Source organism: Ipomoea nil, unplaced genomic scaffold (genome assembly GCF_001879475.1).
Source record: "Ipomoea nil cultivar Tokyo-kokei standard unplaced genomic scaffold, Asagao_1.1 scaffold1576, whole genome shotgun sequence".
In the NCBI taxonomy this organism is placed as follows: Eukaryota; Viridiplantae; Streptophyta; class Magnoliopsida; order Solanales; family Convolvulaceae; genus Ipomoea; species Ipomoea nil.
The window spans coordinates 5,344,830-5,366,084 of NW_017618004.1; the positions used below are offsets into that span (position 1 = coordinate 5,344,830).

The 21,255-nt window shown below is 33.0% G+C and overlaps 2 protein-coding genes across 2 annotated transcripts; both read left to right on the top strand.

The window, feature by feature from the left end:
* The first annotated feature begins 8,901 nt into the window (after window positions 1–8,901).
* On the top strand, window positions 8,902–11,882 carry LOC109190830 (pentatricopeptide repeat-containing protein At1g60770). The gene is made up of 2 exons (XM_019341457.1): window positions 8,902–9,251; window positions 10,284–11,882. Exons 1-2 carry the CDS (start codon window positions 9,015–9,017, stop codon window positions 11,526–11,528), a joined length of 1,482 nt encoding a protein of 493 aa, XP_019197002.1. The 5' UTR covers window positions 8,902–9,014; the 3' UTR covers window positions 11,529–11,882.
* An 804-nt stretch (window positions 11,883–12,686) lies between these two features.
* Window positions 12,687–21,255, top strand: LOC109190235 (ABC transporter G family member 24-like). Its single transcript, XM_019340695.1, has 14 exons — window positions 12,687–13,044; window positions 13,172–13,248; window positions 14,290–14,556; window positions 15,005–15,068; window positions 15,154–15,300; window positions 15,585–15,619; window positions 15,797–15,870; window positions 16,056–16,948; window positions 17,592–17,888; window positions 18,244–18,735; window positions 19,836–19,984; window positions 20,164–20,453; window positions 20,555–20,688; window positions 20,944–21,255. Exons 1-14 carry the CDS (start codon window positions 12,794–12,796, stop codon window positions 21,098–21,100), a joined length of 3,327 nt encoding a protein of 1,108 aa, XP_019196240.1. The 5' UTR covers window positions 12,687–12,793; the 3' UTR covers window positions 21,101–21,255.

A 21,255-nucleotide genomic window follows, 5' to 3' on the forward strand; every position in this document is an offset into this window, starting at 1 on the left:
TACCATCCTTATCATTATCAATTTCTCCCTAAATGCTACACTTCAGCCGAAATCCTCTCTTCCATCTCTCTCTCTCTCGCCGATCCTTCTAGCAAAAGAAAAAAAAAAAATTCCTTTCTCCTTCCTATCTCTCCATTTCAGCACTTTTAAAGAAAAACAAATTCTCCTATTCTTTTCAAGAGTTGAAACAATTCACTCAAGCCTAAATGGGATTTAAATACCGGGACTTAAGAAAAATATTGAAAGCTAGGAAAATTGCTTAACCGGTAAGTGATTTTGTCTTTCATTACTTGTCTCTATTTTTTTAAAAAATATATGAATTTTGTTGGGTGATGATTATGAAAATATCTTAGTATATGGAATGATATAATTTTCTTATGTGATTATTTAGAAGTATTTGTTGTAATACCTGTGATAAATTTCTTTGTATGAAATGCATGAAGAAAAAAGAATTTAAAATTTATTTGTTTGATTTATTATGTATTACCCTATGTTTAAGAATATATATATATATATATATATATATATATATATATATATATATATATATAAAAGTCCGTTTAAGAAGTTAAAATAATCTACTTAATTGTTATTGGTTGTACATGTGATAATATGATTTTTTAATTTTTGAGTTTAAAATTTAATCTTGTTCTTATATATAATATCGTAACTTATATATTGTTGTTGAGTTTTTTTTATTTTATTTTACTGTAGGAAAGAATTTGGAAGAAGAAGTTGCAAAATTTGAAGAAATTGCACAATCAAGCAACCAAGACATTTTATTTGGAGAATTTTTGCTCACTTATCAAGCAATCAAGGGATTCCAAATATGCTAAACAATGTATCTCCATCAATACCTCAAGTGAAGAATAATCAAGATATATTTTTTAAAAATGTTTTTATTTGCATTCTATTGTATTTCTAACAACATATATTTGTTATACAATGATGTCTCTCTTTATATATATTTTAATTTGACGAGTAACATTTGTCGAATGAATTATTTTATTCTAGATAATACTTAAATTAAAATATTTAATTATGACAAGATTTTGAAATAAATAATTATATATTGTGTGCATTTGACTAGTATTATTTGAAAAGAAAATAAAATTGTGACCAAATAATGGCCACTTATAAAAACATCAAGATTGACAATAGTGACACTATTTCAACTTATTTTAGTGACACAAGTTTTGCCACTAATTTTCAGTATTGTTGTTACGGCTTTAGTTAGCACCAATGATTGTTTCAGAGTTAACTTCTCTTTGTCACAAATAAATACAACATTTGTTACCATGATTGTTGTCACAACAAAATAATTATTTGTTACAACTTTTTAGGTCACTGATTATCATTTTTGAGTCAATAACAATTCTTACAAATAAGTATAAGTATTGTGACTAAAGTGTTGTCACAATAAAATAATTAATTGCAACGATTTTAGTTGTCACTAGATCAATTTTTTGTAATAACATATTTCGTCACCAAATGTACATTTATTGTGACGACTATTGATATCACTCAAATACTACTTTTAGTGTACGTAAACATTGTCACAAAAGTCTTAGTAATTGTGACAACTTTTCAAAAGTCGTCACTACTACAATAGTGACGGAGGATATAGTGACGACAGATGACGACTTGAAAAATTGGTCACTAATTTCAATAGTGACCAAAATTGATAGTTTTGGTGACAACTTTTATTATCACTAAATGTGAAATTTATTGTAGTGTTTTGACGAGAAGATAGAATGCTTACTCATCCAAATTTGATAAAGGGAAAGATTTCTTACTCTTTGTCAAATGTGGATGATGATGATGAAGAAAAAACTTTTCATTTGTATCATTGTATGTAATGTGTATGATGGAGATGAAGAAGAAGAAGAAAAAACTTTTCACTTTTATATATATATATATATATATATATATATATATATATATATATATATATATATATTACATTGTGATTTAATTCTATACTTTTTCACCAATTGAACTAGTCTTTTGGAATGTATCTTTTCTTACATCGGCGAAGAGTTACCCGATACCAAGATGTAAAACTTTGAAAAGTATTACATAGTACTTGATAAGGTCTAAAGATAAGAAAGACACCAGAAAAAAAAAATCAAAGATAAAAGTCATTTAGAAGGCAAATTATGTTGTGCAACCGTGTGCACCATACATGGTGCACACGGAATTGGATTCATAATTAGTGAACTCTATGTTCATATTCTCAATTGTTGAACTCTATATTCACAAATCACTGAACTATATATTCATAATTTGACTTTCAAAAAAAAAATATATATATATATATATATATATATATATATATATATATATATATATATATATATATATTCATAATTTGATAACTATACAGTTTAGAAATTATGAACCTATAGTTTAAAAATTATGAATCTACAGTATAGAAATTATGAATCTATAGTATAGAAATTATGAATTCAATTCTATGTGCGCTTGCATAGTACACACGGTTGCCCAGCTCCCATTTAGAATATGCTTCAAAATGAATATTAGATTCTCAAAAGTCGACATTATTACATCCAATTACAATATAACCTTTACACTCTCTAGACAATAGACAACTCATACATTTATTCCCGTCCATGAGCATATGCGTGACACACATACCACATGTAACTCGATCTCCCCGGCCATTCTCTTACGTACTATATATCCAACAATAGTAGCAGAGATTCACTCATTACTTCAACCATGCATACACCTTATGGGAGTTATGGCTTCAACAATCACTTTCAGAATCCAATCCCACAATAACATTATTGATACCCATCTTTTTTTTTTTTTTTTTTTTTTTTTTTTGTATACCCAAGGTTTCACCGTCGGACGTAGTGACTAATCCCTCGCTGAATTGTAGACACCTCTTTTAGATGGGACAACTGGCCTGAAGATTTAAGGCTGCTCCATTCCCAAAGCCAAAGATTGAACCATTGACCTTTGGTAATGGATGGATACCCATCTCTTTAATTTGCCGCACAACTCCCCTAACCCAACCACAAAAGTTGAAAATTTTTCCAATCTTGAATTCTAAGAATAGTAAAGCAAGGTCCATTTAGGCTCTTATTAGCACATCTAGCTTTTATAAGCTAGCTTAAAGCTAAAAGCTTAATAGAATCGTTACTTAGTGTAGTATTTCAAAATAAATTATTATTTTAACATCTTCATGTTTTACCAAATATATTATAGCTTAAAATAAATTATAAGTTTTGAAATAAACTCTATACCAAATATAGCCTTAATAAGTAATGTCTTGGTTGGTTGAGAAGTATTAAATTTATTTAAAATTTTAATTTTAATAAATTATTAATTTTCCATAATTTCCTTTTTTTTTTTTTTTTTTTTTTACTTTGATTTATGAAAAAAATTCGCAACCGCTACTCCATTATGCTCTATGAATGAAATATGCCTTGTGATCCTAGCCAACAAATGAGTGAAATTACCACAATAAGGTAAATCGACCTAGATTGTTGTTCATAACTGACCAACTCAAACTAATAAAGCTAATAAATACGTGTTCATTAATTATTTTCTAAACTTCTCTAATGATCACTCCTCTCCTCTCGCCTAGCCTACGTTCCTCGATCTATTACATTCTCCATTCATCTCTTAATGTACACTATTGCACTAAAAAGATCATATCCAAGACACTCAACTTAAAAAATGTTGATAAGAATTAAACTAGTAACTTTTAAATACGAGAGTTACATTCTGCCCCATTCAACCTAGATATTTTCAAACTATACATGTCTGGCCATCTTAGTAATAATATATATTCCATTTTTATCATACAAAATTACAAATGTTCACATTATGTTGTTTCTTTTCTGGTTTTGGCGCATGTACGCGGGGCCTTCATTAAAATTAGTGAAGTAACGTATAGTTGGTCCTTTTTAATTTAAATTATTATTATTTTCAACTTTCCCCCAGAGGGGTCTACCCATCTTGCCTCCTATGGTAGACAGCATTGAATGTGTCTCAAAAACCTTCAATTATCATCATCAACCGACATACATTACTAGTAATTCTTCTCAAACTTTATTGCATGACCAACTGAATTGTTCATGCGAGTACTACACGTAATTTTATATGTACTTACATTCTATGCTCTTTTTTTTTTTTTTTTTTTTCTCTTTAATATGCGGTATATTGTTTAATATAAGATGGTCATGATTTGTATCCATTATTTTTTTCTTCTTCTAATAAAATTTAAACATTTAATGCATGAGAGTACAAGTTGGAAGTATATTTTTGAAGTTTAAGAAGTATTTTTGCAGGAGTTCTACTACATGTCCTATCAAATTATACTCTATTAAATTTACTCCCAAATTCTAACAGATATTGATAGGTTTTTTATTTTTTATATGTAGGCTCCTGTAAATATATCTTTCCATATCCACCAAAATGAGTCACGTAGTCTGACACCCACAGACAGAGACACACGATATTACTATATATATGTCAATACATCAAATGATGTTTTTTTTATTGTAGTATCTGTTCATATACTTTCTCAACCTACTGAAACACACAAAGAACTAATAACACCTCCACTGAGGCTCGAACTCATAATCTTCCAAATGAAAGTCCAACCCGGGTACCATTAGACCACATCAAATGATGTTATTTATAAAAAGTATCAACAAACAATACTTAAAATGAGACATTCCATTTAGTTTATGAGAAGAAATATACGTAAAATGAAATTTAAATTAAAAAGCGACCAACGTGTAATAGTTATTGCGCGAACCATAGTCCACACAATTACGTAATCACAGTAAAAAAATGACATCGTTTCACGTAACTATTTTCATGCGACCCATTACAATATATATTTTTATAACTCATAATGTACATTATTCTAAAATATAATATACAATATTCTAAAACATAATATACATCTAACTCATAATATTATCTTATCCCATAAATTTTATTATTCTAACACATAAAGTACATTATTTTAACACATAATATACATTATTCTAACACATAATGTACTCTAACTCATAATGTATATTGTTCTAACTCATAAAATTCAACGACGTCGTTTTGGACCATGATCCACAGAGTTGTGTGAATCATGGTCACACAATAATTTGCCACTAGTAGGTCTTTGGTCACCTTCTTCGGTGAAAAAATGACATGTTGGTTGCCTTTTCTAGTGAATTGAACAAGGTAACTTGCTAGTTGTCTTTTTCAATGATGAAGGCGGCCGATCGTCGATTGTCAGAGTTAGAAGAGTTTCGTTAGAACTTTAGTGATCGGTTATTGAATGTTAGTGATTATTTTTTGTGTTCCGATACACGAAAATGACATATTAATAAGTTCAATTATAACGTTTAAATGTAATATCTTTTACAACTCATTGACCGAAAGTGGCACTTATAACATAAAAATTAAGTTCGCTATTATTTTACATCTCGTTGATTAAACTTGTACTTTTTTCTTAAATTTATGGTATTAACATAGAATAATGTGTGTGAACTTTTGGCCTTTTTTCATAGTTTTTATTTTTATTTTGTTTTATGAGAAAGCTCGCAGTCGCTATCGAAAAGTACATTATGAGCGAAACTCACGTTGGCCCTATTTGGTAACATAGTTAGCTTTTCACCCAATTTTAACTTATTTGACTACTATTAGCTGTTTGCCTTGGTTAAACCATCAATATGGGTGTTTAATTTAATTAGTTTTTTGTAACAACTTATTGCTCCGAAATGCTAAAATTCAAAAAGCTGTTAAAAGTAGTTTTTTAATTTCAATCAGCTTTTTGAGAAATGCATTTTGTATGTAATTATCTATCAACTAACAACTAATTTACCAAACACTTTTCTACAATCATCTAATGTTATCAACTAATCAAACCCACTAACTTAATCATCTAAAGGTTATTTATCAAACACCCCCATTATGACCCTGACCGGCCTAAACTAATATAGCCATTAGACAGTTTTCATGAGGAGTTGAACTTGTAATATTGTCATAATTAATTACTAAGCCAATTGGCAATTACCTTATCAAGTTGGTTGTGGTTGCCATGATATTTTCAAGTAAGATAAGTGAGTTGGAATTTTCTTTATTTCAAAATAAGCTAAGTCAGAACTGAAAAAATTTGTGAAATGATAAAAAGGGTAGCAGCCAGTTGACAAGGAAGGTCTCCATCAATGCTACCATTGGGAGGTTCATCACTTTTACATTTTCTGTGGTCCTTATAAATCCAATACTTATATGATTGATATATAGCTTTCAAGTTTTGCTACCAAGAAGTATATCTAATCTAAAAACTAATAAGTGTGAAGAGAGGTTATATCTTCATTTATGTCTGTTTTTGTTACATTATACTATAAATTAAAAGTTATAGTATACAATATTTTGGACAAACATATTCCTACTGTTATAACTTTTGTTATCTTTTTCACTATTCTTACAATCTTACTATGCACATGCATCCACCATTTATTTTCTTTTCTTTTTGTTCTTCAATAATAATATACACATTATCTAATGGAGTTATATATATGTCATTTATTTTTCTAAAATATAAATATCAGATTTATATTTAAAAAATGGTTTACATTATTATTATTATTATTATTATTATTATTATTATTATTATTATTATTATTATTATTATTTTACAATAATATAAATATCTAAAATTCAAATAAAACTTAAATTTTAATATGGACTACTTATATTTGTACATCGCCCATAAAGAATATATACTAGTAGATTAATAAATGACATGGCCTGTAATGTTATCTATTGTGAATTTTATATTATTTGCTACGCTACTCCATTTTCCATAGGTGTTACTTAGATGAGGAGGGTGGGTGTAGAGTGTGTTTAGAGTTCTTTTTTGGGGTTTCCTACTAGCTACCTACTTCTAATTGAAACAATAATTAGGCATATTGTCAATTTGTCATGTTGGAGGCAAATTTTCTTAGGTTCATGATTGCAAAGTTTTTATTTATTTGTTTTTTTAAACCGAATTAAATTAAGAAAAATACTACATGCACTTCCATTTTTTTACTCTAAACTTTTACTTCCTCTCACAAATTCTTGATGTAGACATGTTCCCTGGGACCCACATGATGAAAATAGCAAATCTTTATTTGCCATATTATGGAGTACAAGTGAGGGAGTAAAATATGGGAGTACATGTAATAAAACTCTTACATTAATCAAGAAAGCACGAGTCAAAACATCAGCAATAACAAGATAAAAGAGTGACACCACATTTTACAATTTGACAACGAAACAATTTTTGATTTATGGAAAAGTCCACAATTATTACTTGAATGTGCGCTACAAATCGCATATCATTTAACAGATGAAAAACTATCATTTGCAAAATTATTTATTGATTAAGATGAGACTCGAACTTGAACCCTTTCTTATTAAATGTTGGAAAGTAACAATAATGTCATCGAACTCAAACCCCAATCTTCTTTACGCATAATTTCTATTGTTTTTTTTTTTTTTTTTGCGCTCCGATGCACGAATATGACATGTTAATAAGTTTAATTGTAACTTTTAAATATATTATCTTTTACAACTCATTGACCAAAAGTGACACTTATAACATAAAAATTAAGTTCGCTGTTATTTTAAAACTCGTTGATTAAAATTGTACTTTTTTCTTAAATTTATGGTACTAACATAGAATAACTTGTGTAACATTTTTTTCATAATTTTTTTTTTGTTAATTTATGAGAAAGTTTGCATGGCAGTCGCTATCGAAAAGTGCATTATGAATGAAACTCACATTGTGGCTCTGATCGGCCTAAACAAATAAAGCCAATAGGTAGCTTTCATGGAGAGTTGAATTGAACTAACATTGTGATAATTAATTACTAAGCCAATTACCATATCAATGCAACTTGGTTGTGGTTGCCATGATATTTTCAAGTAAGATAAGTGAGTTGGAATTTTCTTAGGTTCATGATAGCAAAGTTTGTTTGTTTGTTCTTTTTTTTTTTTTTAAACCGAATTACATTAATCAAGAAAATCACGAGTCAAAACATTAGCGAAAATAAGATAAAGGGGTGACACATCATGTTTTACAATTTGACAACGAAACAATATTTGATTTACGAAAAAGTTCACAGTTATTAAACTTGAATGTGCGTTATGGTGAAACTCGCATTGTAAGTCTAGCTAATACAACAAAACCATCTCACTAACAAGTTTGTAAATGACACAAGTCGGATATCATTTAATAGATGAGAAACTATCATTTACAAAATCATTGATTTGTTGGTTAAGATGTGGCTTGAACTTAAACCCTTTCTTATTAAATGTTAGAAAGTAACAATAATGTTATCAAATTCAAACCCCAATCTTATTTACGCATCCTGCATCCACATTTAGTTTAAAATTTTAAACCTCAGTCACTTTCTATAATTAAAGTTGGTGTTTTTTTTTAGAGGTGGTGTGAACAATATTATTATTCGAGTTAATACCCAATATAATCCTTAACTATAGTAATTTTACTCAATTTAGTCCTAAATGACTTTTTGTGTTTAATTTAGTCATCGACTTTTATGATTTTACAAAATTACCATTATGACCCTATTTCTAACCGTCAACTAACAGAATTTTTAACAAAAGACTAAATTGTATAAAACAATCAAAGTTGAGTAATAACTTGAGCACAAAAAGTCAATTAAAACTCAATTGAATAAAACCACTATAGTCGAGACCTATATTGGGTATTATTAACTCATTATTATTCAATCAAGTTATGCTAAACCCAAATGGGCGTAACTTTGGCCTAATGGGCCCAAACAGTATTAATTGGATAAATTGCTTGGGTTAAAAAAGAGATGATGATCAGAACCAGTTGGGCTCACCCATCCGTAGCAGCCCAATTCTTCCACTCTTCGTCCTCAGCTGACTAGGGTTTTTCAGTCACTGATCAAAACTGAACCAACGAATCAAGGCAATACCAGAAAACGCTCACCAAAATGGCGTCGTTCATACAGAGATTCTCGTCGAAGACGAAGAACATTGGGAAGAGGTCTACTAAGAAGTACTTGGAGGAAGCGCTTTACAGGAAGCTACTCAAGGAAGGAGGACTTGAGAACAGTGCCGGGAAAAATCTGAACGAGTTCTTGAAATCTCACAAAAGCGCGTATAAATGGGAGGTCGGCCGCTCAGTCAAGCTCCTCCGGCAACGCAAGCTCTATTCCCCGGCCATCAAGGTCTGTCATTTCCCCAAATTCCGTATTCCTTAAACGCTGAAACCTTTGTTCATTTGCATTTGCCTTGTTTTCATTTTCTAGAAACCAATGATTTTGTGCAAACTTGAAATTGTAGGCAGTAAATGGGCCGTAATACTAAAATAGTTGTCTTTTTCTTAAATGGAAGAAGAAAATTAATACCGATTCTGGCAATTTGGTAGTTTAAATCTATGTTTTGGTGAAATCAGGGTAAAAGGGAAAAGCCAGGCAGAAAGAAAGAATGATAGAAGATGCACAGGGTAGGGAAGAGGGTAAATTTGGATTTTATGATGCTACATTAGTACTGATAAAATTACTCCATAGATTACTATTAATGCAGTTTTTCATCTGTGCTTTGGTATTTTCTACTGCAACTTTTGAGATCTTTAGTGATGATGATATGCTAGCTATACACATACACACACACCCACACTTTAAAAGGCTGGCTCCTTTGGATAGTAAAGGTAGAGTGTTCAATATCATCATTCAACTTCTCGAAGTTTGCTGGGATCCAATAATTGACCTCATTATCCCCAAGCTACTATGAGCTTTATCTGCCCTGCTGCCCTCTTAGTGTTCACTTGATGTGTGGGGATATTACAAAATATAATGCAGTATACTTATCCCAGTCATACATGCATCAGTGCTTGTGAAACTCTTGCATGCATGACTTTTCATCGTGCTACATAAATATGTCATCTGGCTTAATGAATCTTCAGCTCTCCTTCATAACTTTCTATCTCGTAGCCTGACATTAGTTTTATACCTATTATAAATACTCCGTATGTTTGAATTTTATTTGAAGGTTGTTCTGTTCTTATTCAGTATGGTTCTAGTTTGTAAACGAGTACAGTTTTTTTAATCATTATCCAAACTAAGTGTTTTAATTTTTTCTTAGTATTTCCCTTGGTAATAAAGCAGTGTTTTCCGCACTTTAATGTGACTATTCTTTTGGTTAACATTTAGCACAGAACAAGAACTCTGCATTAACATTTAGCATATTACTTAATACAGTTATCGGAAACAATGGAGAAAAGAGGCATGAACAAGACTACCAGTGATCAAGGTATACATGTAGATCTTGTTGCAAAAAGTAAAGGCATTGCTGCAGCAGAGGCTTATTTTATAAATCTTCCAGAGACATCAAAGAATCACTTCACTTATGGTGCTCTTCTGAACTGTTACTGCAAGGAATTAATGACTGAGAAAGCAGAGGCCCTAATTGAGAAAATGAAAGAACTGAATTTAACGTTAACTTCTATGCCTTACAACAGCTTGATGACTCTGTATACAAGAACAGGTCAGCCTGAAAAAATTCCAGCAATCATTCAAGAAATAAAGGAGTGTGACATTATGCCGGATTCTTTCACCTATAATATCTGGATGAGGGCTCTTGCTGCACTAGGTGATATATCTGGTGTTGAGAGGGTTATTGATGAGATGAAAAGGGATGGCCGAGTTGCTGAAGATTGGACTACTTACAGCAATTTGGCATCGATTTATGCCGATGCTGGTTTATCAGACAAGGCTGAGAAGGCACTTAAGGAGTTGGAGAAGAAAAATACTCCCAGAAATCTTACTGCCTACCAGTTCCTCATCACACTGTATGGACGGATCGGAAACTTGGTTGAAGTATATCGCATATGGCGTTCCTTAAGGCTTGCTTTTCCCAAAACTGCAAATATAAGTTATCTCAATATGATTCAGGTATTAGTAAACTTGAATGATATGCCAGGTGCTGAGAAGTGTTTCAAGGAGTGGGAGTCAGGACAAACTACTTATGACATTCGTGTTGCAAATGCCCTCATAGGAGCTTATGCTAAACAAGGATTATTGAAAAAGGCTAAAGAGCTCAGAAAACGGGCACAGAGGAGTGGAGCTAAGCCTAATGCGAAAACATGGGAAATTTTTCTGGATTATTATCTGAAAAACGGGGAGATTTCTTCAGCAGTCGATTGTATTGAGAAAGCAATTACAACTGGTAGAGGGGATGGTCAGAAATGGGTTCCATCACCCGTCATTGTTGGGGAATTGATGAGACACTTTGAAACAAAGAAAGATGTTGAGGGTGCAGAACGTGTTCTGGGAAATTTGAAGAAATCTGAAGATCATTTGGGGGCCGAGCTACTTGAATCATTGATAAGAACTTACGCAGCTGCTGGGAAAACATCTACAGTCATGCGTAGGCGCGTTAAAATGGAGAACGCAGAGCTGAGTGAGGAAGCCAAGAAATTGTTGGACGTCATTAGTGCGGAGTAACATTCATACAATACTCTGTTCAATCTTGATTTGAAGAGCCATCATAATCCTGATATTACAGCCTCAGGTGATGAATTTTATGTAGTTTGTTACTATGTAGATGAGGCGTAAACATCATATGCTCTTTTTCAATTTACGTTATGTGACTAGGCGAGTCATTCTTGTGTTGTTTATGCCAAAATATATTAGCAACTGCTCTTCCAAACTGTGATGGTTATTCATCACAGTGCCTCTGAAGTCTATACCCATAAGGCCATAACAGTTATGAATAATATTCATTTAGGGTCTCTAGCTGATGTAACTCATTCTTGTATGCTTTTACTATAAGGAGTAATAGACTGGATCATGAATCAATTTTTCTTGTTTCAAAGAAAAAAATGAATCAATTTTTCTTGGGTACAAGGTTCGGGACTTGGGGAAAACAATGTTTTGGTACTGATACTATCTTTTTTTCTATTCATAGTAATAAGCATGTTGTCTTTTTCAGTATTGATATATTATAATGAACTTCTCCTATATAATTTTGCATTGATATACTTTGAATTACTTATTTAAATACAAATATTGAACATTAAATCAGTCGCCCAATGCGAATGGCTTCCAGATGATTACAATATATGCTACAATGATACAATAGCTCCAAATGAAAAATGTTGCTAATAAATTCCAACAACCTTAAACATTATGCCCCATGGCCGAATTGTGTCCATCTCAAGAATCTGAAGTCAAGTCAAATGGTCAACATGCGGTTGCTCCAAGAGCGTAAGACGCGTATATATCTATGTAAAAATATTATTTAAATCAAATATTGTAATGTCTTTTGGAAAGATGTTCAAAAGAGTTCTACTACATGTACTCCCTAAATTTTACTCTTGACGGACATGTGTGTTTCAATATAAATGTCTACATCAAGATTTTGTGTATGTGAGTACAAAATGAGAATACATGTAGCATTTTCCTGTTCAAAATGAGTCGATCAATACTATGTTAGATTAATCAATTCAATATGTAAAAAATAAAAAATCATTGACTAATAATTAATAATTATTCATACAGAAATTGACCATTCCGGTTCTGTGTCTCCGCGCCGGCGACGTTAAGGCCAAGACGTGGTTCTGGTCTTAGTAGGTCCCACTTCAAGCTCCACTCTTGCGAAATATATTTTCTTATTCACGCCATGATTCTCTTTCTTCTCCGGTTAAAAATGTTAAATAGAGTCTTAAAGCTATGGATGAAGCTCAAAGCTAAGAGGAGCAAAGAAGGAAATGCTGTGGCGGCGGAAGATGCCGCCGTCATTCTCCGCATTCATCGGCATTATTGTCGCCGTGATCTTAGCAATGGACCTCGCACTTTGTCAAAATGTAGACGACTCCGGCGGCGTCGATACCGGAAAAATCGATAATCCGGCGGTGCGGGAGTTAATGACTCAGGAAGTCAACCGCCGTCTCGCCAATGTGACCTCCCTGATTTTCTCTAGCGAGCTGGCTGAGAAATCAAGTTTCTGCATTTTAGACAAGTAAGTTAAAAAGTAATAAATAGAGTTTAATTGTTTAAAAAAAAAATAGAATTTAGAAAATTTTATGTTGGAGTTAAACTTGATTACTAGCTATCCAGCTAAGTTTTGTTTTTCTTCCGAAATGCAGGGAAAAGGATTGGAATAATGCATTTAATTTTAGTCAGGATTTGAGATTCCTGAGTAATTGTGTGGCCAGAACCAGAGGTAATATTGTACTTTGTTTATGCAATATTTCTCCGTAGAAAAGGAAAATATCCGTGAAGCAAAAGAGGATTTGGAAATTCTTATCTTTAGATTTTTCTTTGTTTTATTATTGTTTCTGAACTAAAAGGATTTTCAGGTTGTTTATTGTGTTGGTTGCTTAATATTACTGTTATTCTCAATGGCAACTTAATATTAATGTTATTCTTAATGTCTATGAAACTTGAAAGGTACATTAAACAGTGTAACTAAGTTCCTTTGAGAATTCAGAATTGTGTGGGGATGATATAGAGTCCCAAATTTCACTGTAGTTAGTTACTTAGTTAATGAGGGATGGATGTCTCTAGTGCTGAATCTCGTTAGTTACTAAACCAGAATATACCTTTTCATGCATAGTATTATCAGCAGGACAAGCCAACTAGGATTTGCTAAATTGGTAAGGTTTCAGAATTCTGCCTAAAAGGGAAGGGTTTGATTTTTATTGCTGTTGGTGGATGGCTAAGCCCTAAAACTCTAATGCATCAGCAAGAAAGATTACTAGTATAGTTTGTAAATTTCTTTAAAGTCACTTGGGTATGTGAGATACTTCACCATAGAATACATTATTAGTATCATAGGATTACTTTGATTTTTATAAGTGAAATAAAAGGCTGACAGATCACAAAACGTGTTAGCCTTTGCATTGGTTGCTGTAATTAGGCATACAATGGCTTCCAACTGAAATTGTGATCCCTCCCCCTCTACCTTGAGTAGGAAGGAGTTCTTCATATTTAAGAGGTAGTAGATGCAATGATGTCCTTTCCTGCATAGGTTGTCAATGATATATTAAATAGAAAAATACTTTACACAAATGGAAATAAAGATATACCTTTTCCTGTAGAAGGTGCATATGAAAGTAATATGATGCTACATATAAATCTGGAAAAAAAAAATTCAACAGGCAATGTAGACATTGCCCATTATGCCTTTCTGGTTTTTCTTACACATCAATCTTTTTCTTGTGTAATTTCTAACTGAACTCTTTTCTCTGGTGTCATTCAACAGGAGATGTACAACAAAGGTTATGTACTGCAGCAGAAATAAGATTCTACTTTAGTAACATGTTCATGAATTCAATGAGTTACCTAAATCCTAATAGGAACTGTAATCTTACTTCTTGGATATCTGGTTGTGAGCCAGGGTGGGCTTGTAGCACTGGTTCAAATCAGAATCCTGACCTCAGAAATTTGAAAGATATACCTGCCAGAACCACTGACTGTCAGCCTTGTTGCGAGGGATTTTTCTGTCCCCATGGCATTACTTGTATGATACGTAAGTATACCAGAAGCCGATGTTTCTGTCCTTGAGTGACTTTCCTTTGTGTCAACAAACCCAAATTGTCTTTATTCCTGAATGTTCAATATGTTTCCAACTCGAAGTGTAGCATGCTGGCAACAGCCCTTCCCTTTGAGGGCATTTGCTTAACTTTCCTTGCTATCCTAACTGTTGTCTTGTCTAAACATATGACTGCACCTTAATGCTATATTTAGGTTATCTTGTACTACTTAATACTAGAGATTTCATTTGACTCTACAAGTAGATATATTATTGTATTAAAATTTGTTAATTTAACTATGTAAATGTCTTCAAAACATCACTTTCTGTTCATGTGTGTTTTTGACTACTTGGTGATTTAAAAGATAACAATCTTTTGGAATATATACTTTTTGACTGTAAATTAGAGTTAACAATCTCTAAAACTTTCTGGAATCTTTTGAAGCCTGCCCTTTAGGCTCCTATTGCCCACTTGCAAGACTCAATAACAATACTGGAGTATGTGAACCGTAAGTTTGATACTTTGTACAATGTCGCTTCTTATCTATTTACTTCATTATTTTTTGTAACATGTTAATTGATCTGTGACTTCAGATATAACTACCAGTTACCTCATAGACAGTCAAGTCATACTTGTGGTGGGGCAAATATTTGGGCGGATGTTACTAGTAGCTCAGAAGTATTCTGTTCAGCAGGATCCTACTGTCCATCAAACACTGAGAAGATTCCTTGCAGTAGTGGGTATTGATTTCTATCTGAGTCTTCCAATAACAGTGTTTAGTTTGTTTTAAGAAATTCTCTCACCCAAAAAAGGAAAAAAAAAATAAAAAAAAAATAAAAAAATTCAAGAATCAGGTTGGTATTGATCAGTTAATCAGATTTGCAATTCTTGCCACTGGGAAGATGTGTGCTTATTTATTTATCTATTTATTTTTACTTTAAAATTTGGTGCCACCATTTGTTATAGTGATGCTAATTCTTTTTTTGGTAGGAAGTGATGCTAATTCTTTATCTTGAATTTTCAGGAATTACTGCCCTACTGGTTCTACAGCTGAGAAACGTAAGTCAGTTGAATTATAGTAAGAATGTCCAATAGGGTATAGTGACCTAAAATCTTTTCGCTCCTAGTGACTAGTTGATTCATTTTCCTTTACCAAATCCATAGAGTTTGGAATAGCTTTTCTTCTACATTGTTGACTTATTCATGGAAGATCTGGTGTTCTCGATGAATATGCAGGATGTTTCAAGTTGACTTCATGTGATCCCAATACTTCAAGTCAAAATATGCATGCATATGGAGTGATGCTTATAGTGAGTCTCCTATTCCTACATCAGTGTATATGTTAAAACTAATTGTTGCTGTTCCAGAAGAGTGGACACTAATTGTGTAAAAGTTTGTATACTATGAGTTTTAACTTCTTTTTTTTTTTTTGAAAACCTATGAGTTTTAACTTGGTTCCTACCATTATACTTTTTCTTTTGTCATTTTGCTTCAGGTTGCTTTATCTGCCGTTCTCCTCATAATTTACAACTGTTCGGACCAAATAATTACCATTCGGGAAAGGAGACGTGCTAGATCCAGGGAATCAGCTGCAAAAAGTGTAAAGGAGAGGGTACAAGCACAGGCAAGGTGGAAATCTGCAAAGGATGCTGTTAAAAAGCATGCAATTGAATTACATTCTCAAATTTCACTCAAACTTTCTCGCAATAAAGCTGTCACAGTTTTAAATGAAACAGAAAATGATCAAGATGGTGATATGCATGCATCTAATTCTATGATGTCTATGCAATCAGCTGCCTCATCTGATGGAACTGAAAGTGAACCAAGTCCATACATGAAGATGATGAAGGACATTGGTTTTGATAATTCTGGATCCTTTGAATCAGAGATCAAGGATAAAAATTTGAAAACTAGGGTGCCAAAAGGGAAACAAGCTCATACACAAAGCCAAATGTTCAGGTATGCATATGCACAACTTGAAAAAGAGAAGGCTCAGCAGCAGCAGAATAAAAGTCTTACCTTCTCGGGTGTAATTTCCTTGGCTACAAATAAAGAAGTCAGGAAAAGGCCAAGAATAGAGATTGCTTTCAGAGACTTAACTGTTACTTTAAAAGGGAAAAACAAACATCTTTTGAGGTCAATCAATGGGAAGGTCATGCCTGGGCGTGTTACTGCTGTCATGGGCCCTTCTGGAGCAGGAAAAACTACTTTTCTTTCAGCTTTAGCTGGAAAAACTGTTGGATGCACCTTAACTGGTTCAATTTTTATAAATGGAAAGACAGAATCAATCCACTCGTACAGAAAAATTCTTGGTTTTGTTCCACAGGATGATATTGTTCATGGAAATTTGACAGTTGAGGAGAATCTCTGGTTCAGTGCAAAATGCAGGTATGTGATACTACTTTTCCTTATGCTAAGTCCTTGGAGTATATGCATTACATTAAATTACTCAAATTTTAAATAGCTATGGGGAACATAACACAGTGATTGACAAATTGCCAAAATTATAATGTAGCAAGTTAAAACTCATTGTTCTATGTGACATAGTGAGTATGGATTAAATTTATTTGACCCTTCCAGAGTCCCAGTAGAATGCTAGCTGAGCTGCTGTATGAAAAATAGACACAAGAAGAAAGCTCTCTTCACTAGCATGTACATTAAACAACACCACTATCACTGGTTCATTCTCAATCTTTTATTTACGTATCAACAAATCATGCTTTTTCTAAATCAGCAATGACTGCAATTCATGTGTAAGCTAACTGAATTGTAGTCACAAAGATACTACAGGCTAGATTGTTTCAATGAAATAAGGCTGTATAGAAAAATGGAACTGGTTCCTCTTACGCCTAGTTATTCATAAATGCTTTGCTGTCCTAATTCCTATATTTTTAAGAATAATGATCTGTGAATTCAATATTAAGATAAATAAAATTCTGTGATCATGTTTTTTGTTTCTTTTACATTTATGACATTATTTTGCCATGTAGTTTAACTAGAAACAGCTTCTAACTTTTTGAACTGATGAAAGACTGTCAGCAGACTTGCCAAAGCCAGATAAGGTTCTTATTGTTGAGAGGGTCATTGATTCCTTGGGCTTACAGGCTGTAAGGGATTCCTTGGTTGGCACAGTGGAGAAGCGAGGCATTTCCGGAGGTCAGAGAAAACGAGTAAATGTTGGGCTAGAGCTGGTAATTGAACCTTCACTACTGTTTTTGGATGAGCCAACTTCTGGATTAGACAGTGCATCCTCTCAATTACTTCTCAGAGCAATCCGGCGTGAAGCTCTTGAAGGGGTAAACATCTGTATGGTTGTCCACCAACCAAGGTAATAGTTTCTGTAACAATTTGTTGTGAGTTATGTACTGCTCTGCAAAGAATGTTTCCTTATCTGAGGACAAGTTTATATGCTTATTTACTAAAGTATATAGCTCACACTTATAGTGTATAGAATTACCAAAAATATGAATTATAAACTTGTGCAATGATAGGAAAGCTTTCATTTATTCCTGGTAATGGCTGTTACACCTTTGATCTCAAGTACCAATATAATGTTTTATAGTTGCATATTGCAATGCCGAAGAATCCTATGGTAGTTCTTCAATCAACCTACCTTAAATTTTATAAAATACCAGAGAGCAAAAGTCATTAAATAAATAACTTATAGCCACTTTTCTTTTCAGCTACACCTTGTTCAAGATGTTTGATGATTTGATACTTCTCGCAAAAGGAGGTCTAACAGTTTATCATGGCCCAGCTAAGAAGGTTGAAGAGTACTTTGCAGGTCTTGGCATCAATGTTCCTGAACGAGTTAATCCTCCTGACTACTTCATAGATGTTTTGGAGGGGCTGATTAGACCAAATGCCAGTTCAAACATGAGTTATAATGAGCTTCCTGTGTCGTGGATGGTTCATAATGGATATGCTGTGCCCCCAGATATGCAGCAGAATTGCCACAAAGATGCAGTTTTGCCAACGAGAGTAAATATTAACGATCAGATCCTCTCTGGTGATATCGATGTGGAACATTCTTTTGCTGGGGAAATATGGCAAGATATGAAGTGCAATGTGGAGCGGCATCGTGATATTTTACATCACAATTTCTTGAGGTCAAAGGACCTTTCCAATCGGAGAACCCCAAGTATTCTCTTGCAGTATAAGTACTTCCTTGGAAGGTATATAATTATTTAGGAATCTTTTTTATTTTTTGAATTTCTCTCGCTCTTTTGGTTACTTTTATAGTAATGAAAGAAAATTATACCCTTGAAGAATATTCTCTATTGACATGGATGTGATTGTATGCAATCCAAATAAAATGAAATAACCAAAGGGATTATTTCTGTCATCCTCTGTAGCTAGAAGGTCATATAATACTTTCCATGTTTATTGAATGGTATTGACATTCTATTGAAGTTGTAGTCTGCAGTGACAAGACATGTGCATTTATAATGGATAAATGGCCAAATGGCCCATGTTCGAAGTTAGAACTTACCAATCATTATACCGGGAACCATAGTCCGCATTGCAATATGGACCACTACATACAAGTTTTCATTTTTAGTATACTGCATATTCATTTTTACTATACTACAAGTTCAATTTTAGTAGGTTCATTATATTTTAATACAAGTTCAGAATATGCAATATACTAAAAAATAGACACGTATCATAGGTCTACCTTGCAATGTGGATCATAGTCCATGGTATAATTTTCTAGAACTTACAGTCAATGGTTGATTCATTATTTCATTCAATTAATTAATGTTTTTGGAAATTTTTGAAATTGATTCAATTGCTGTAACAAGTAATTAACTGGAAACTTATGCAACAAAATTTGTACTAGGAGAATTAATTGAGGTGGACTTCCTAATATGGGGCAATAGTAAACAAAATGCAGACATAAAAATGATATGGACTACATGACTTCTTTTCCTTTTTTTTTTTTTTTTTTTTTGGGTAGAGTTGCCCTGGCATACTTAAGTGATGAGTTAAGCATTCTTGAATGACAGCCAATTTTGTATAGTTAGACCAAGAGGTGGATGTGAAATCTAGGATATATTATTTATTCATTCAGTGCATTCCAAAGCATAGTGCAAAATTTTAATGAATGTCTCACTGTCATGAATAAGTTTGCTTTGAGACACTGCAAAATGATACTGCTTTTAATGGCATTAATTTGATTCATTTGCTGCTAATTCACTAAGGATGGATCACATTCTATTTATGAATTAAATCATTCCTTTTTTGCTTTTTTTTTTTCTTCAATTGATCTCAGGGTGGGCAAACAGAGATTACGAGAAGCAAAAACACAAGCAATGGATTATCTCATTCTATTAGTTGCTGGAGCCTGCTTGGGGTCACTAACCAAAGTAAAGGATGAAACTTTTGGTTCACCTGGTTATGTGCACACAATAATTGCTGTCTGTAAGTTGGAACCAAATTTATAGTTTTTTTAAAGCAATTTCTTACAATAACACACGGTTGATTACTATAGTGAAGAACTTTGTCATCACACCTATGTACTGCAGTATATTTTATCTAAGCAATTTCTTCCAAGTTATTGAATTGCTCTACCATCTTTTCTTAAAATCCTTTTTCCCCAGCTTTGCTGTGTAAAGTTGCGGCATTGAGAACATTTTCATTGGACAAATTGCAATACTGGAGAGAAAGTGCTTCTGGAATTAGCAGTCTTGCTCATTTTGTTTCCAAAGACACAATAGATCATTTCAATACACTAATTAAGCCTGCCGTGTATCTCTCAATGTTCTACTTCTTCTGCAATCCAAGGTCCTCTTTCGCAGATAATTACATCGTCTTACTCTGCCTTGTGTATTGTGTAACTGGCATGGGTTATGCATTAGCCATCTTTCTTGAATCAGGTCCCGCCCAGCTGGTGAGTACTGGTGTACTATGGAGATCTGTTCATAATCACAGCTCAGTTTCTTTCTAGATCCACAATATAATGACTAACTCTATATTCTCCCTTTCTTGTAGTGTGCTGTTCTTGTTCCCGTGGTCTTGACTCTTGTCGCAACTCGACCTTTAGGTAGCAAGTTTTTCAACACCCTAGCTGACTTATGCTATCCAAAATGGGCACTCCAAGGATTTGTTATTGCAAATGCAGAAAGGTATACATCAACACATGACACCATTATTATATGAAACTGCCCCGGGGCATAGCTTAGTGGTCGAAAGTCTGACTGTCTGAGTGTAGTGTCTAGTACTTGAACCCGGGTTCAAATCCTCAATGAGGAAGGATCTCAACCTGGGAAAAAAGTAAAGCACTCAGACCCTGCGTGATGTACATCTTACGATTTATATCCTCATAATATGCTTCAAACCAAAGCACATGTATAACCGAATATTTTGTTATTAATTTTCAGATATTACGGTGTATGGCTCATAACACGTTGCGGGGCGCTCCAGAGATTTGGATACGATATTCACAATTGGGGTCTTTGTATAGCCATTCTCATCCTTACAGGTTTAGGCAGTCGGATTGTGGCTTTTGTTGGCATGATAGTTTTCCAGAAGAAGTGAGTCTGCTTATTTATCCATCACTGCCATTTCTTTGTGTTGTAAAAGTATACACAACACATTGGCTGTATACCACATATTCATTTCTGCAACTCTTTATGTTGTCTACTCTGTATTATGTCGCGCTAACCTTTATGTAAATTTTGGTTGAAATATTA

Excerpts from the sequence above, each read along its gene's own strand:
- LOC109190830 (XM_019341457.1), top strand. The coding sequence starts at position 9,015 with ATGGCGTCGTTCATACAGAGATTCTCGTCGAAGACGAAGAACATTGGG. Across the intron at positions 9,252-10,283 it reads TCTATTCCCCGGCCATCAAG|TTATCGGAAACAATGGAGAA; the intron begins GTCTGTCATTTC and ends TACTTAATACAG.
- LOC109190235 (XM_019340695.1), top strand. The coding sequence starts at position 12,794 with ATGCTGTGGCGGCGGAAGATGCCGCCGTCATTCTCCGCATTCATCGGC. Across the intron at positions 15,620-15,796 it reads TGGTTCTACAGCTGAGAAAC|GATGTTTCAAGTTGACTTCA; the intron begins GTAAGTCAGTTG and ends ATGAATATGCAG. Across the intron at positions 16,949-17,591 it reads TGGTTCAGTGCAAAATGCAG|ACTGTCAGCAGACTTGCCAA; the intron begins GTATGTGATACT and ends AACTGATGAAAG.